The sequence below is a fragment of the Mytilus californianus genome, unplaced genomic scaffold (genome assembly GCF_021869535.1).
Source record: "Mytilus californianus isolate M0D057914Y unplaced genomic scaffold, xbMytCali1.0.p SCAF_4, whole genome shotgun sequence".
Classification (NCBI taxonomy): Eukaryota; Metazoa; Mollusca; class Bivalvia; order Mytilida; family Mytilidae; genus Mytilus; species Mytilus californianus.
This window is the reverse complement of record NW_026262690.1, coordinates 51,795,910-51,812,656: the sequence shown is the minus strand read 5'-3', so window position 1 is coordinate 51,812,656 and position 16,747 is coordinate 51,795,910. Positions and strand designations below refer to the sequence as shown.

The window sequence follows — 16,747 nt, the reverse complement described above, 5'->3', positions numbered from 1 at the left end:
CTTACCATTATACTCTGTAATTTTTAAAAGTACCCAGACTCTTTCAAAATTTTACTTATATTTGTCTTAGAATAGTATTAGAATACTGCTGAAATAAGACTACCTGTTCGAAATCATTACTTAGTCTTTGTATTTGATAAAACGATTGAAGAAACAAGAGCTGTCAAATAGCATTATGTTCGGACAATACATTTTAGTGTAACAAATTATAAAAAAAAACTTTATTACCATTTTCCTTACAGATGGAGGTTTGCACTGTATTTGACTGTACAGAGAGTGAAACTGTATTAGTAACCACAGTTGAGGCTCTACCCCAGGGTGTTCTTCATCCATTTGTGACCTCTGTGTCACCAACAGAAGTAGATATTAGCTGGAAACCTCCAGAGAATGGGAATGGTATAATACTGAAGTATGAATTGATTAGACAGAGGATGAAACCATGTTCAGAAATGTCAGTAATGGTTTGGTTGATATTATTTATCCCTGAATTTTTTTTTTGAAATATAAAAATATGTTTGAATATACATTATAATATAAAAACTCTAGATTGGCATTGATTCATTCATTTTTAATTTACTGAAAATATATGAAAAAAATAATTTCTATTATGTCATATATTTTTAATTTTATAACTTCAACATAGTCTTACTATTGAGTTTATGATTTATTAAATACAACCAGGTCTACTGTATGACATAGTAACAAACTGTCATACTGCACAGATTATTACAATTAGGACATGTTTCAGCTGTAATTTTGTTATTTGCGACATGACTGATACGTAAGAATAATTGTTCACATTCAGGGTCTGCAGTATCATCTTAATATAAGTTTTTAAAATGTATGGGTATAAGCAAAGGCAACTTACCTAACATCTACCTTTTTTCAGAGCACCACCTACCCTAAGTCCAGAATTAACCAAGTGTACATATGTCAAGTGTAGTGTTTTTGAGAGTATCTGTGGAACACAGTGTTATACAGGAACAAAGGTTAGTTAAGTACCACTTGCCTTGTACCTTGCTATAAACAAAACTTTTACTGATTTCAAATTTTAAGTTGAAAAAAAAATAAATAGAATTATTGACAATTAGTTCTGCTGTTATTTTTTATACCCCCGTCGTAGACAAGGGGGCATTAAGGTTAACGTATGTTTGGAAATTTTTTTCTGTTCTCTAACTTTAGTTTGCCTCAACCAAATGTCAAGAAACTTATCAACAATGCTTATTACCATTAAACAACGATCAAGCTTCAAATTTGTGTGGCGTCACTTTCACCATTCTCAAGTTATGTCTCTTTATAAATGAAAAAATTGCTGAACTTGCAATTTCCGCACTATTGACTTTACTGTTCCTCTACCAAATGTTATGAAACTTATACAAAATGCTTATTACCATCAAACACAGATTAAGTTAAAATTTGGGTGGTGTCACTTTCAGGGTTCTTGAGTTATGTTCCTTTATAAATGGAGAAATTTCTGAATTTCCTGTATATTTACAAACGAGGGCATCTGTGTCACATGGACACATTCTTCTTTTATTCCATAAAATGAATGGTGAGGCCATCTTTTTATAGTACATGTAAATATAGGAATTTTTGTCTGCTAGCAAGAATTATGGTACCTTTGAAAGATTCTGTTTTGTTTGTTCAATATTTTTTTTAGATTCAGGCCAATTTAGAGCTTGATATATTTTACTTTTACTTCAATTTCGTGTTATATCAATCAGATTAATTAAAGTTGAAGTTTTCAATATTAGGTCTGTTAAGTAGATGGACATGCCAAGTCAACGAGTGTTTGGTTGCAGATTTTTCAAATGGAGTACACTTGTTGTCCATTCAATATCATATTCCCCTGATCACATTTTCATGCTTCAGTTGACACGTAAATTTTTCATGATTAAGTATTATTTTCATTCCAATTTGGCCTAGTTCAAATTTTTGGATTAAATCTGTATCTCAGAAGTTTTACTTGGTAGGTTCACAATACTTTGTATTCACTATAAAAGGAAATTTACCAATTGACATCAACATCAGTTTCAAACTTTATCAGAATTTTAAGTAATTCAAGATTTGCTGCAGACAAGGCATTTTATAGTGTCATCTTATGTAATATACTTGCTGTAAACTTTTGTATATTGTAGGTTTGCTGCGAAGGAAATTTGTATAACATAAAGACTGGTTATGATTGTTGTGGTACTATGTATATACCCAAACCAACACATGATGCTGTCTGCTGCTCTGGAGTGTTCTATCTAAAGAAAGATCAATACAAATGCTGTAAAGATAGGTAAGGACTATGCCATTAAAATGTATGTGGGAGGGTAGGAAGGGAAGTTTAATTATTGAATGTGGGTCATGGGTCTCTTTTCAGTATGCGTCTATTACCATTATGCAAAATTATCTAAAAAATGGTTCTTGGTTGTAGGGATATTTTGAAAGTCCCTTCCTACCCTCCCACATACATTTTAATGGAATAGCCCTAAAGTTTATCAAAGTTAAAATTTACAAATTTCAGATATTTTTGGAATTTGAAGCATGTAACTTATTGATAGCACTTTTTTCATTTTTGTGGATACATTTTAAATTTGAAAGAAGGTTTGGATGATTTTGATTATCTATTAAATTTGAAATGGAAAAATATGTTGTTTGGAGGGATGATGATTGGGGCATTGAATTTATGATGTTGCTGAGCTTCAAGGTTTTCTTTATTTTAAATTTTTGATATAGTACATAGAAAGAGACATCAGAGACATCATCTTATAGTACATGAAAAAGCACCTTGAACAGCATAAGTTTAACCAGATAAAAACTTTTTAAGGTTAGCACAGTACTGTGAACCTATAACAGAAGACTAATTAATCCATGAATATTGGTGAAATCTCTCCTAAATATAATTATGATAATAAATGTCCAATAAAAGATCCTATAACATTCATAACATTCTTGATGCTGAAATGATATAATACAATATCAATTGTAAGTTGAAGATGGTCTGTGGTTCTTGTTATATAGCATGGTTTAATTTTCATTGTAGGTATACTGAAGTACTGCCAGGACAGGTGTGTTGTCCTGATCTGTATGAGAACAGATTATTGGTTGGTCATGGGGATAGCTGTTGTGGTTCTGTACCATATTCATCTACAGGCTCACAAGTCTGTTGTCATGGTAAGTATCAACCAAAATGCAAATAGGATCAGACATGCAGAAACATCATTGGTTTATATGATAATAAGGAACATATGAACATTAAGTTATTTTTTTAGAACAATTTTATTCAATTTCTCTTATATGTTTTATTAAAAATCATAAAGAATCAGATAAAAATATTTATTTAATGAATGTTGAGAAAGAGTGCATAGATATCTTCTGAATTTAGTCTGAAAGCTATTCTTTGTAATTTTAGGGTTGACAATGTTGCTTAAAGTTTTTGATTATTTTGAATTATTTGCTTTCTTTTCATTTTGTAGACAAACTGTATGATGGATTCCAAAGAAAATGTTGTGGTGAAAATTTGATTGATGAACTGGAAGTTTGTTGTGGTGATAACAAGCAAGGTTCCTCCTATACCTATTCAGCAGGGTACCAGTGTTGTAATACAGAATATGTTGATAATGCCACTTCACTATGTTGTACAGCTGATACTGGTCACCAAAAGGTAAAAGTTGAATTATGTTTCATGGAAAACTGCGAGTACTCTCAGATCTGTACTTAGTGTCTTTTTGTTGTTTGGATGTACAAGTACCCGGTCACACCATCTTGTAATTGTAGTACAATGTATTTGTATTTTTATCCATCTGATGAGTTAAGCCTCTTTCAACTGATTTTTATAGTTCATTCTTATGTTGTACTGTTACACCACTGTCCCAGGTTAGGGGAGGGTTGGGATCCCGCTAACATGTTTAACCCCGCCAACATTCTGTATGTATGTGCCTGTCCCAAGTCAGGAGCCTGTAATTCAGTGTTTGTCTTTTGTTTATGTGTTAAATATTTTGTTTTTCGTTAATTTTTTGTACATAAATTAGGCCGTTAGTTTTCTCGTTTGAATTGTTTTACATTGTCAATTCGGGGCCTTTTATAGCTGACTGTGCGGTATGGGCTTTGCTCATTGTTGAAGGCCATACAGTGACCTATAGTTGTTAATTTCTGTGTCATTTGGTCGCTTGTGGAGAGTTGTCTCATTGGCAATCATACCACATCTTCTTTTTTATATAATCCATTCATTTCTTTTTTAATTAAGATAGGTATGTATTGGATTAGTGTAAATGTGAATATTCTTAAAATTTGTCCACAGAAAAAAAAAATTTTGAGAGTTTCAGTTGATTGTTTTCTTTTTACATATTTTGTCATAATTTTGTGCCATTTTGAACTTGACTTCCAAAATAATTGTATAACAATTTTATAAAATGCAGTACAAAATTGTCCTCTTTTAAGCCCTTAGAATGCTTGTGCCTTTTTTTTTTTTTTTTTTACAGATATTCAGTTTTTCAAATGTCACCTGTGATAAATAAATTTGTTTTGAATATAAACAAATATTTTATGCCCTGTTTTGGATAGTAAGGAATATATTATTTTTTCTGGTCTTTATCAACTTTTCAAACTATTTTGTGAATTTGATATTTTATGTTATTTTATTTTAGGTTCACATTTACCCTGATGAAAGCAGTAAAGATAATGATAATGTGAAATGTTGTGGACTAGAAAAGATCTCTAAGACGTTAAGTTGCTGTAATCATGGTGCATATAATCCTCAGACCCATGTGTGTGCAGATATTTCACAGGATCAAAATGGTATGTTTACATGATAGTTTCTTTACATTGAATTAACAGTTTGATAAAGACAAAATGGAACAACTTTAGCATATTTTATAATCAGACAAATTATTCAGTATTTCATATTTTCAGTTGCAAAGAAACCATACTACAAATTCACATTATTTTTATTTAATTAAATGTATTCAGTTTTCATGTACACCATATATTTTTTTAAATATTAATGTGTAGTAACTGAGTTTGTCAGATAAGAGGGTCCAAGAAAAAAATTATCTCCCTTTGATTTTAGTTATTTGTAATTTAAAAAAATGCCTTCTCTGCTCCTTTCCAATTTATTTTTTGCATTTTAATGAATGAAATTTGATGAATAAGGACAAAAGGTCTGATTTCTGGTGTAAAGCAAATATTTGCTCCAGTGTAAAAATGTTAAATTTTAAGAATACAGAAGCTGTCATGCTGTATTTTAAACCCTCTCAGATTAATTTGTCCATGAATTGAGTCAGAACTGTCAAATTATTTTGCAAGTTGATATAATTTTTTATAAACAGAAAATTACAGTAAAAATCTTGTTAAGAGTACACTATTGTAATTTATATTTCAGGGGCGTAGCTACCTTCTTAATAAAGTGGAATCACAAACTAAAGGGCGAGGGGTCTGGGGGCCGCCTAATGCCCCCAGTAGGTCCAGGGCAAAGCCTTGGTAGGGTGGCTAAGACCCCTGGAAGCTCCGCAAATATATAGCGTTTCAAAACAATCACAACCGAAATAAAACTTGGAAATTTTTGTTGTGATTTTATGGTCAACTATTTGTTCAACTTCGAGTCGAATGAAGACTTAACATTGTCGCTTGCGTTTTTTGTACGTGAAAGCTTTTAAAATCACGGAGATTTGTTCCATATGCTAGTATTTGTATTGAGCAAAGTAGATTTAAAAAAAACAAACAATAAACATAAACACAATACTATATTTGGAGTTTCTGTTAGCATAAACATAATGGATACCCAATACTTGGTGGACACATTCTCATATATTTTGCTTAACATATGTATTTAGATGATTTAAAATTTTGTGGGTAAACTCTACAAGAGAGAGATGGGAATTTCGAATTTTGCGTAGTTAGGAATATTCGAAGTTGAAATTAATGAACTTTTTCAGAGTAAATGGTACTTTGATCACGATCTTTTTCACGATCTGCGTTTTTAATTAGTCAGCTAATTAACAAATGCATATGCATTCGACCAGTTGTATGGCAATATCTAGATGATAACAGTGAAGATACTTGTAATAAAAGTTTGGTGTATCTTTCGAACAAGAATCAGCAGTTTAGTGTCCTACTCGGACAGACAGTTCTTTTTTAAAATTGAATGACCTAATAGTCCAGTAAAACGAGTTAGAATTAACAATTTATTTAAATGGTTTTACAATCAACCATTCGTATAGCCGGCCCATACAGAAACGACTTCGAATTATCGAATCTATATTAAAGATTTTTTTTGTATAAAAATAAAAATGTAAAACATGTTCTGGAAAATGTGTACTTTTTTTTTTATAATAACAGCAGTTCCAACTTATCATCTACTAGTATACGGAAACTATTGATTGATTGAATTGTTATTAATGTCCGATAGCAAAAATAGGACGAGATACGTTGACGTGATGTGAAAATGAACTATTCGTGTTGTCAAGACCTACATACTTAGTCAATATTGAACTAGTTCACAAGGTAACAGTCATTATTCCCGGATCGATACTAGTTGAAGAGTCTTCATTCTAGTAAGAGGTGTGCTTTGGGGCGAAGTGGAAAATAATAATTTTCAAGTTTTTTTGTTAACCCTAAAGGGATTATGTTTTGTTTTTTTTGCACTCAAAGCGAGTATACGGTATGGTTGTGGTACCAACAACTATGTAGCTGGTATTTTCTAAACAATGCCCGTAATATAAAAAGTTCCTCTAAGTTTACACCAGTTGTATGTATTTATCGTGCACATACATGTCTTACAGGATTAAAAATTCCGCTGCATGTGTATTCCTCTTGCTTTTATTCTTTGTGTAGTTTTTAAAATGCATACATAGAAAGACCAATTCCTATATGTTAACTTTGTTCCTCACTCTAGCTCTCTCTCTCTCTCTCTGTTTTTTTTTTGTGAAAACGACATGGATGCACGTGCTGCCGTGCCTCCGGGTAGCTACGCCCCTGTATTTAGTGCTATTACAAAAAATGTTCAAATAAATGCACTTCCTCTATTTATATGTTCTTATGCCTTTGGGTGAAATACTTAAATATAAACAATTTTGTAGGATGTGGAGTAGGTAACATATGTCCTATAGCACAGTCAGCTACAGCATACTGTGACAGATGTGATTTTCAGAAAACCACTGACAAATGTGGTGCTGTCATTGGTTACCATGATGATATCGAATTACCTCCCTTGCCAGATCCTACTAAAAACTGTGTTGTTGATGAAGAAATACTTTATTCTGGAATGGATTTTAGTTATACAGGTAAAATATTACTTTTTTGATAACTGTATGTGATGTATACATATAGACTTTGTTTTTCTATGTGTATTTATTTCCATGACAATATAATGAATATGACTATTTAACTGCTTTGTGGTAACTTTCAACAGAATGTCTATGAAAATAAAAGTAATATTTCAGTATGCATATTAAAGAAGGGATGTACTTTAAATATTTTTAAAGTTATGTTTATAAAGTATGCTAAAAATTGTTTAATGACTTATATAAATTAAAATTCCAAATGTAAGCTTGTCATTGTTTTCAACAGATACTGAATTACAGCCATATTCAATGTACCAGTATGCTGTGAGTGTAGTAAATAGTGCAGGAGAGACTACTAGTCCATTTACATTCATCATAACACAGGAAGCCCCTCCAGAACAAGTGCTGCCACCTGCTACAAACACAGATTCATCACAACTATATGTTATTGGATTGTCTTGGGACATACCTTTTAAACCAAATGGTGAGATAGAAATGCTTTCATTTTTGTCTTATTTTCTAACATAATACCTAATTGGTTTAGGCCATTATAAAAAAAACCTTTGATTCTCAACCAACCTTTATTTTTAAATTGGGAAATAGCTTGATCACAATAATTTGTTTGGGGCTCTGAAAAAAATCAGAGAGTGGGTGAGAATTTAGGATATTTGTTTTATTATGTTGACCTTTACAGAAATACAGTGCATATTGATATGGAGGAGAATTTTTGTTTTAATCTTGAAAATTTACCAACATTGAAAGAAAATTCTCTATAGTGTCCATCATAATTATCAAGAATATTTTCTGTCTACATACTAGTTTCAATGTATTTACCTCATCTTAGAAATTGGTTGTTATTATAATTCTAGGTGATATTATTAGATTTGTCCTGACAAGAGATGGTGTAGAGTTATACCGTGGAATGACTCAGCAGTATACAGATGATGCAGCCATCTTACCATACCAGTCCTATGTATATGTTTTGACAGCATGTACTAAAGCAGGATGTACAGATAGTCCACAGGTACAGCAAATTATTACCACATTTACTTTAATTTAGGACTTTGACAGTTGATAAAGATTTCCTTGTAAAACATTATACATTATATTCATGCCTATGAATAAACAACCACTATGGGAATGACGAAAGTGGTTAAGTACAATCTTTTGTGGAGTTTTACTTGTGAAATTGATTACATACAGCTGTGTATATAACCTTTTGGAGATTTTTTATTATTTTGTATTACTATTGTCATCCCAAAAAGTGAATAAAAAGAAGATTCTTTGCACTGTATCTTAGTTGTGTAAATTATATAATAGTGCTATTATGTTTTTTGTACATATGTATATTATTGCAATTCCTATGTTACTTTTGTTTATCTTTTTATATACATTAATGTCCTAGAATTATTGTTTAGCTATTTTATATTGTTTGATAAGTTTGATTTTTGTTTTTGAATTTGAAATAGTGGGAACTTGGGAGATGACCACATATTGATGAAATTCAGGAAAATTTGAGAAAATATTGAATTGATACCACTGCAATCAGAAAAGGTCTCACCTTTGCAGTTTCCATTACTGAAGGAAAAATCAAAGGACCACTTACCATATCTGCATAAGTGAAGGTCATTAAGGACCACCAACCTAATGTCTTATTTTTGTTGCCTAGGTAACAGTCGCCACAGCAGAAGGGCAGCCAGAAGGTGTAGAATCAGTGTTGGCATCAGATGTGACCTCCACAGCAATGAGGTTAATATGGTCTCCACCAATTAAACCAAATGGCATTGTCAAAAGCTATACATTATTTGTATTCTCTGATGGAACTTTTAAATCATACCAAACATTGATGTTTAAACAGACTTTGACAGGTGAGTAATATGTTTAGATTCTGAACATAGGAAGTTTGATCAGGAAAATGATTTGACAACCAGATCCAATACCTTAACTCGGCATTAGCAACCAGATCCAATACCTTAACACAGCATTAACAAACTTATTCAATACCTTAACTCAGCATTAAAAAAAAGATCCAATACATTAACTCAGCATTAACAAACAGATCCAATACCTTAACTCAGCATCAACAACCAGATCCAATACCTTAGCTCAGCATTAACAAACAGATCCAATACCTTAATTCAGCATTAACAAACAGTTCCAATACCTTAACACATCATAAACAAACAGATCCAATACCTTAATCCAGCATGATTTCTCTACTTTAAAATGATAAAATCTTATTTGAAAGTCTTCATGGTTACTTTCAATACTACAATGTTACTTACTTTTAAACTACTGTCAATGACTTCTTATTATTTCCTTTATACAGGATTGAAACCCTATACAGATTATAGCATTTTATTACAAGTGTGTACCAATGGAGGATGTACTAATAGTTCTAATATTATAGTCAAAACTCTGGCCGATTTACCTGTTGGTAAGATACATTGAACAACCCCAGGTCACATGATTTTTTTTTTATATATGATTCCCTCTTAAATCATATTTAAAAAAAGAAAGAAGAATTTTATTGTGGGGAGTGCAATATACTTATTTAGGAAAACATTTTAAGTGTAAATTATGATTTACAAATTAGAAACAGACAAATTACTTCAGATGTATAGCTAAATTAGAAAATATAAGAAGACTCCTTCATTTTCTTTCCACACTAACATTTTATAAAAAAAACACGAGCAGACCTTAAAAATGGTCAACAGATATTTCTAGAAAAATTTAATTTATTATTATCTATTGTCCATATGACTTTATCAACTTTATGCACAGGGGAAAAAAAATGAGATCATTTTAAGTAATTCTAACAGATCTATATAAGATTAAGGTTCTCAACGAGACTACACTCCAGCAAAGACCAAAGGACAAGAGAATAAACAACTGCAGGATACTGTACATTTTTCAGCAATGAGCAAAAACCATACCATATAATAAGCTATAAAAGGCACCTGGATGACTACAAGTAAAACAATTCAAAAGAGAAAACTAACTGCCTAATTTATACAAAAACAGAAAAACATGAACAGTTATGAAAGACAGCAACAAACTACAACCACTACATATATTATACTGATTATTTTATCCAACATTAAAAGATTTTTTCTCATAAATATTCTTGGACTCACAGATACAACATTTTATTCAATGAACTATGAACTTGTATGTTTATTTTTTCTAGGTGTTGATCCTCCTAGGGTTGTTTTCCTCTCATCAACATCAATATTGCTGTTTTGGAATTCACCAACTCAACCTAACGGAGAAATCTTATTCTTCTCAATAATGCGTCTCTGGTCTAAAGGTTTAGGCTACTTATTTATGGGTATGAAACTGGAGACAGTGGAAAATGGTTTGACCCAAGGAGAAACATACAAGTATTATCTGATCACAGGGACAAATGCTGGAAATACAAGCAGTACTCCATTATCTGTGACGATGCCAGATCAATCATTACCCTACATACCAGAACCAAAAAACTTAACGGTTTTAAGTGCAACTGAAATCTACGTAGAATGGTATATGGTGGATTTTACAGGCGGATTTATTGATCAGTACGGGGTTGTATTAGATGCTGGTAGAGATAATGAAATAAATAAAGGAGTTGGAAATGATTTATCTGTTGTTATTACAGGTCTGAAACCGTATACTCAATATGAAGTTAGAGTGAAGGGTTGTGTCAAAGGATTTATAAACAGATGTGGCCTTGGACAGCCAGAATACATTAGAACTTTAGAATCTTTACCAGAAGCAATGAATGCACCAGTTGTTGTTCCAAAAGGACCAAAATCAGTAACAGTTTCTTGGGAACCTCCACTAAATCCTAATGGAAAAATAACACAATATATGATATACTACCGTCAGCTTGGATCTGATAATGAGCTATTGATAAATCGTGTTCTTGGTGAAGTTACCACAGTTGATCATGCAGGCAATGATCTAAAACCATATACTCAGTATCAGTACAAAGTTGTTGCCAGTAATCTTATTGGAGATATAGCAAGCCCATGGTCTACTGTCAGAACATTGGAATCTGTACCGACTAATCTTTTACAACCATATGTCAACTCAAGTGGCCCATTTGCTTTTCATATTATATGGCAGCCTCCACAATCACCAAATGGTGTAATTACTATGTATAGGATAACTTTCAGAAAAATTCTTACTGACCCTTCTGCCATATTGATGACAAAGTCAGTGGCAGTTAAACCAAACGTTCTGAGTACAAGTGTAAGTGGACTTGAGCCATTCTCTAACTATGAGGTTCAACTCACAGCATACAATAGATTGGGAAATGTTTCTACAGTGCCTGTTATTGTCCAAACTTGGCAGTCTTCACCGTCAGGATTACCAAAATTTTCTGTTGAAAAGATTGATACTGGGACATCTGTAATATTAAGATGGAACCCTCCTACCCTTCCAAATGGTATTATAACAGAATACAGAATATATGAGGATGGGTCTCCAATTCCACTTTATCAAGGTTTGAACAGGGAATATGAGTTTCGTCGTCTGCAGCCATTTACTCAGTACTTTGTCAGTCTTGTGGCCTGTACATTATCTGGTTGTTCTGAGGGTAATGCTCATAGTATAATAACTGCTGAAATACAACCTTCCAACCAGCCAAGTCCGACCATTGGTTTCACTAATTCTACAGTAGTCACCATAACATGGACAACACCAGTTAATCCAAATGGAAAAATTATCATGTATGAAGTTGTCAGACAATTTAAGATTGGAAAGAAAAGAAGTTTTTCTGATCCAATTATAGTTTATAAAACTATGAATACAAGTTTAGATAGTTATTCATACACTGACACAGGACTTTTGCCATTTACAGAATTTTTATACAGTGTTAAGGCAAGTAATTCTAAAGGTTCTGTGGTCAGTAGCTGGCAATCAGTATTTACATCTCAAGAGGCTCCAGAGGGAGTCCATCCACCAACAGTGACCCACATTACAGATGATATACATAGTCTTTTTGTACAATGGACATTTCCAGAAAAACCAAATGGAATTGTCAAGAGTTATAATATACAAAGAAATAATACTATTCCTCTGACTTTTACCACCAGTGATCCAATGGAATACACAGACTTTAATCTTGTGGCATACACATGGTACAGCTATAAAGTATCTGTTTGTACTGCAGGAGGATGCACAGATAGTTATCCAACAGTTGTCCGTACACTGGAATCAGCCCCGACACAAATGGAGCCTCCAAGTATTACTATATTAAGTTCAACGACACTGAACATTTCATGGACTGTTCCATCCCTTTCAAATGGTATTGTAACCAAATACCAATTATTTATGGATGATTCAGAAATTTATAATGGTGCCATGTTATCTTTTGTAAAAACTAATCTAATTCCATATCAGGAGTATACTTTTCACCTGAGTGCCTGCACCAGTGGTGGATGTACAGACAGTGGTAAGGTTAAAGGTCGACCAGATGATGATGTTCCCATGGAAATGCCATTACCAATATTAAGTGTTATGAGTTCGAGGTCAATAGAAATAATGTGGCAAACACCTACTTATCCTAATGGGATTATAAACTCATATGATGTAAGAAGAGATGAGAGATTAGTTTATACTGAAACTCTCTCTGTCTCTGGGATTTTGAAAACCAGTTACATAGATTATGATCTCATTCCTGGAACTTTATATACATATGTTGTCATAGCAAGAAACAATAAAGGAAGTGTTGAAAGCTTGTCTGTGTCTGCTAAAACATATTCTGCTTCACCAAGTGGGCTTTCCCCTCCAAACCTTCAACCTTTGACCTCTACAACAGTTCAAGCAACATGGCAGCCACCTACTTTTCCAAATGGACCAATAGTAAATTACACACTATATCAATCAAACAAACTTGTGTTTTCTGGATCTCCAACAGTTTTTACATTTGTAGTTGCTGGACTAAACTTTTGGACAGATTATTCCTTTAGAATTCAGGCTTGCACAGACAAGGGATGTGAACTCAGTTCAGAATCCACAGTCAGAACATTGGAGTCCAGACCAGAGGAGCAAGGTTCACCAACATTACTGCCACTAGCTGATGTAAATGGTGCTCATTCTGGAGTCCAGATATCATGGACTAGTCCAATCAAACCTAATGGATATATAATACATTACGAACTGCATAGAAGGATGGTTACTCAAGAGGAAATAGGTATTGTATAACTAAGTTTATTCTACCCAATAATTTTATCTCTTCACCATGACTTATTCTTAGGAAACTTCATGCTAAATTTTAAGTTCATCTCTGGTGTTGTTTGTAGTAAGTGAGCTATAGTAGTCAAATTTGGGGGGTTGAATTTCACACCATTTGGTATCCTTGTTTTACTTAAATCTTTTGTAATATTTTTCTTGATACATGTTTTATTATTAAAATGTATAACAATGTAGACAATCTGATTTTAATATATTTAGAAACACTTGTCTACTGTCAAAGAATATTTGTGTCATTGATATATACATTTTGTACCCACTTCTCAATTTACTCATAAGAAATTCAAGTTTTTATGCCCCAGCCATTGGCAACAGGGGCATTCCGTGTTACCCTTGATGGTCCTCCCATTTTGTTTTTTGCCTCACCCAAATTTTATGAAACTCATACACAATGCTAAAAACTATAACACGCAGACATAGTTCGAATTTAGGCAGCGAGTCATCTATCGTTCTAGAGTAATGCCCCTTTTTAATATGGAAAATTTCAAAGTTTAAGTGGGGGCATTTGTATGCTCACACACATTCTTCTTTTATTTTAATAACTTCACTTCTGTATAAGAAAGGTGATTATTTGAACAAGGTGCCCATCATGTTTAAAAGTTATAGAAATACGAAGATGTGGTATGATCGCAAAATAGACAACTATCTACCAGAGTCCAAATGACATATATGTTAACAACTATAGATCACAGTACTGCCTTCTCCTTTAAAATTCTTACGTACCCTGGTAGTTGAACATCAAGACAATACTCATTTTGTTATGAATATATACACATATGTTAAAAAATGTGCTAAATATATAATGTGAATAGTTTCTTCAATCATTATTATAGGTACCTCATACAGTGGATTGACATTGGTGTACAATGGAACCCAGTTACAATATGTAGATACAGACAGTAGGATCAAACCTTACACTGAGTACCAGTACATGGTAATATCAGGAAACAGAGCTGGAAAGGCAGAAAGTTTCTGGCAGACAGTACTGACTAAAGAATCAACACCAGAGTTTATGTCACCTCCAATAGTAGATGTAAGTCTATGTAGAATAATTTCATAAATTTCCTACAGCTTCGATTTACAGTTTCTACAGAAATATCTGATAACCTAGTCCTCATGTTCATGTTTATCTTTAAAATTTATGATGACACTAATTTTGAGATAAAGTAAGCTGCATAAGAAAGATGAGCAGTTTCTGCTCCACTCACTGTACTTGTCATGTTGCACAGTACAAATCTGCTTAAAAGACACATTTGTTAACGGCTTATACTAGGAAACAGAGGATTTGATTGCATCTTTGACAAAATAGATGGATGCATAGAATATATTTATTGCCATTCTTTTTTTCACATTCCATCTTGCATATTTTCCAGAGTAAAACATCGACAACAATAGCAGTTACATTAACAGAACCAACAGTTAAAAATGGTGTCATCAGAAAATATAGTGTGATTGTTAATAATACTGTGGTTAGTATAATTATTATATTCTTAGTATTAGATACAAGTAAATTGTATGTGTAATACAATCAATGACAATCGAGCTGTATCAGCCATCCGTGATGATATTGATATTAGTCACGATTGAAAAGGCTTTAACAAACTTCTAATCTGTATGACGTAACATCATCGATAAAGAGTATATGATCTTGCTTTTTCAATATCACACACCTGATGTGATATTGAACAAGAATGTGTCCATAGTACACAGATGCCCACTCGCACTATCATTTTCTATGTTCAGTTGACCGTGAAATTGGGGTCAAAACTCTAATTTGGCATTAAAATTAGAAAGATCATATCATAGGGAACATCTGTACTAAGTTTCAGGTTGATTGGACTTCAACTTCATCAAAATCTACCTTGACCAAAAACTTTAGGCGGGAGCGGAACAGACGCATTTTCTGTGTTCAGTGGACTGTGAAATTGGGGTCAAAACTCTAATTTGGCATTAAAATTAGAAAGATCATATCATAGGGAACATGTGTACCGGTACTAAGTTTCAAGTTGATTGGACTTCAACTTCATCAAAAAATTCCTTGACCAAAAACTTTAACCTGAAGCGGGACAGACGGACGAACGGACAGACAGACGAATGGATGCACGGACCGAAAAACATAATGCCCCTAGGGGGGCATAAAAAGCCATATGATATTCTCTATATATACAACCTGTTTTAATCTTAAGTGAAATGAGGAAGATTAGAGTATACTTCATCAATATATGTGTAATAATTAGCTTTAAATAAATACTGTCAATTCGGAAATTATTGGGAGGTTTTCATTAATGCGAACAATGCGACTACTTATGTATCGCAATAATAAGAACTCGCATTCTGATATCTGATACATGTATCTGTATGTAGTTTTTCCTCAAATCGCAAAAAACTAACTTTTTGTCGAGCCTGCAGAAAGCTCGACATAAGGATAGTGATCTGGCGGCAGCGGCTACAGATAACTATATTTGGTATCTGCGTACCTTGCAAGGTCCTCATGCCCGTCAGACAGTTTTCACTTGACCTCGACCTCATTTCATGGATCAGTGAACAGGGTTAAGTTTTGGTGGTCAAGTCCATATCTCAGATACTAGAAGCAATAGGTCTAGCATATTCGGTGTATGGAAGGACTGTAAGGTGTACATGTCCAACTGGCAGGTGTCATCTGAATTGACCTTATTTTCATGGTTCAGTGGTTATAGTTAAGTTTATGTGTTTTGGTCTGTTTTTCTTATACTGTATGCAATAGGTCTACTATATTTGGTGTATGGAATGATTGTAAGGTGTACATGTCTAGCTGGCAGGTGTCTTCTGACCTTGACCTCAATTTCATGGTTCAGTGGTCAATGTTAAATTTTTGAGTTTTGGTCTTTTTTTCTAATACTATATGCAATAGGTCAACTATATTTTGTGTATGGAAATATTTCATGATGTACATGTCAGTCTGGCCGGTTTTATTTGACCTTGACCTCATTTTCACGGTTCATAGCTCAGTGTTAAGTGTTTTGTGTTTTGGTCTGTTTTTCTATTACTATAAGCAATAGGTCAACTATATTTGTTGAATGGAAGGATTGCAAGCTGTACATGTCTGCCTGGCATGGTTCATCTGACCTTGACCTCATTTTCATGGTTCATTAGTCAATGTTTAGTTTTCTTGGTTAAGTCTGTATCTTAGAAACTATATGCAATAGGTGAACTATATTTAGTGTATTGAATGATTGTAAGGTGTACATGTTTCTTGTTTG

General features: G+C 33.1%; 1 protein-coding gene across 1 annotated transcript in view; it reads left to right on the top strand.

The window, feature by feature from the left end:
• Nucleotides 1-16,747, top strand: part of LOC127736963 (usherin-like) — a 95,460-nt gene that overhangs the window by 62,171 nt on the left and 16,542 nt on the right. The window contains 14 exon segments of the mRNA XM_052247523.1: nt 243-451; nt 890-989; nt 2,139-2,284; nt 3,032-3,162; nt 3,465-3,652; nt 4,635-4,785; nt 7,065-7,268; nt 7,555-7,752; nt 8,138-8,292; nt 8,938-9,136; nt 9,598-9,705; nt 10,459-13,449; nt 14,342-14,541; nt 14,882-14,977. Of these exon segments, the coding sequence (XP_052103483.1) occupies nt 243-451; nt 890-989; nt 2,139-2,284; nt 3,032-3,162; nt 3,465-3,652; nt 4,635-4,785; nt 7,065-7,268; nt 7,555-7,752; nt 8,138-8,292; nt 8,938-9,136; nt 9,598-9,705; nt 10,459-13,449; nt 14,342-14,541; nt 14,882-14,977 (5,076 nt within the window).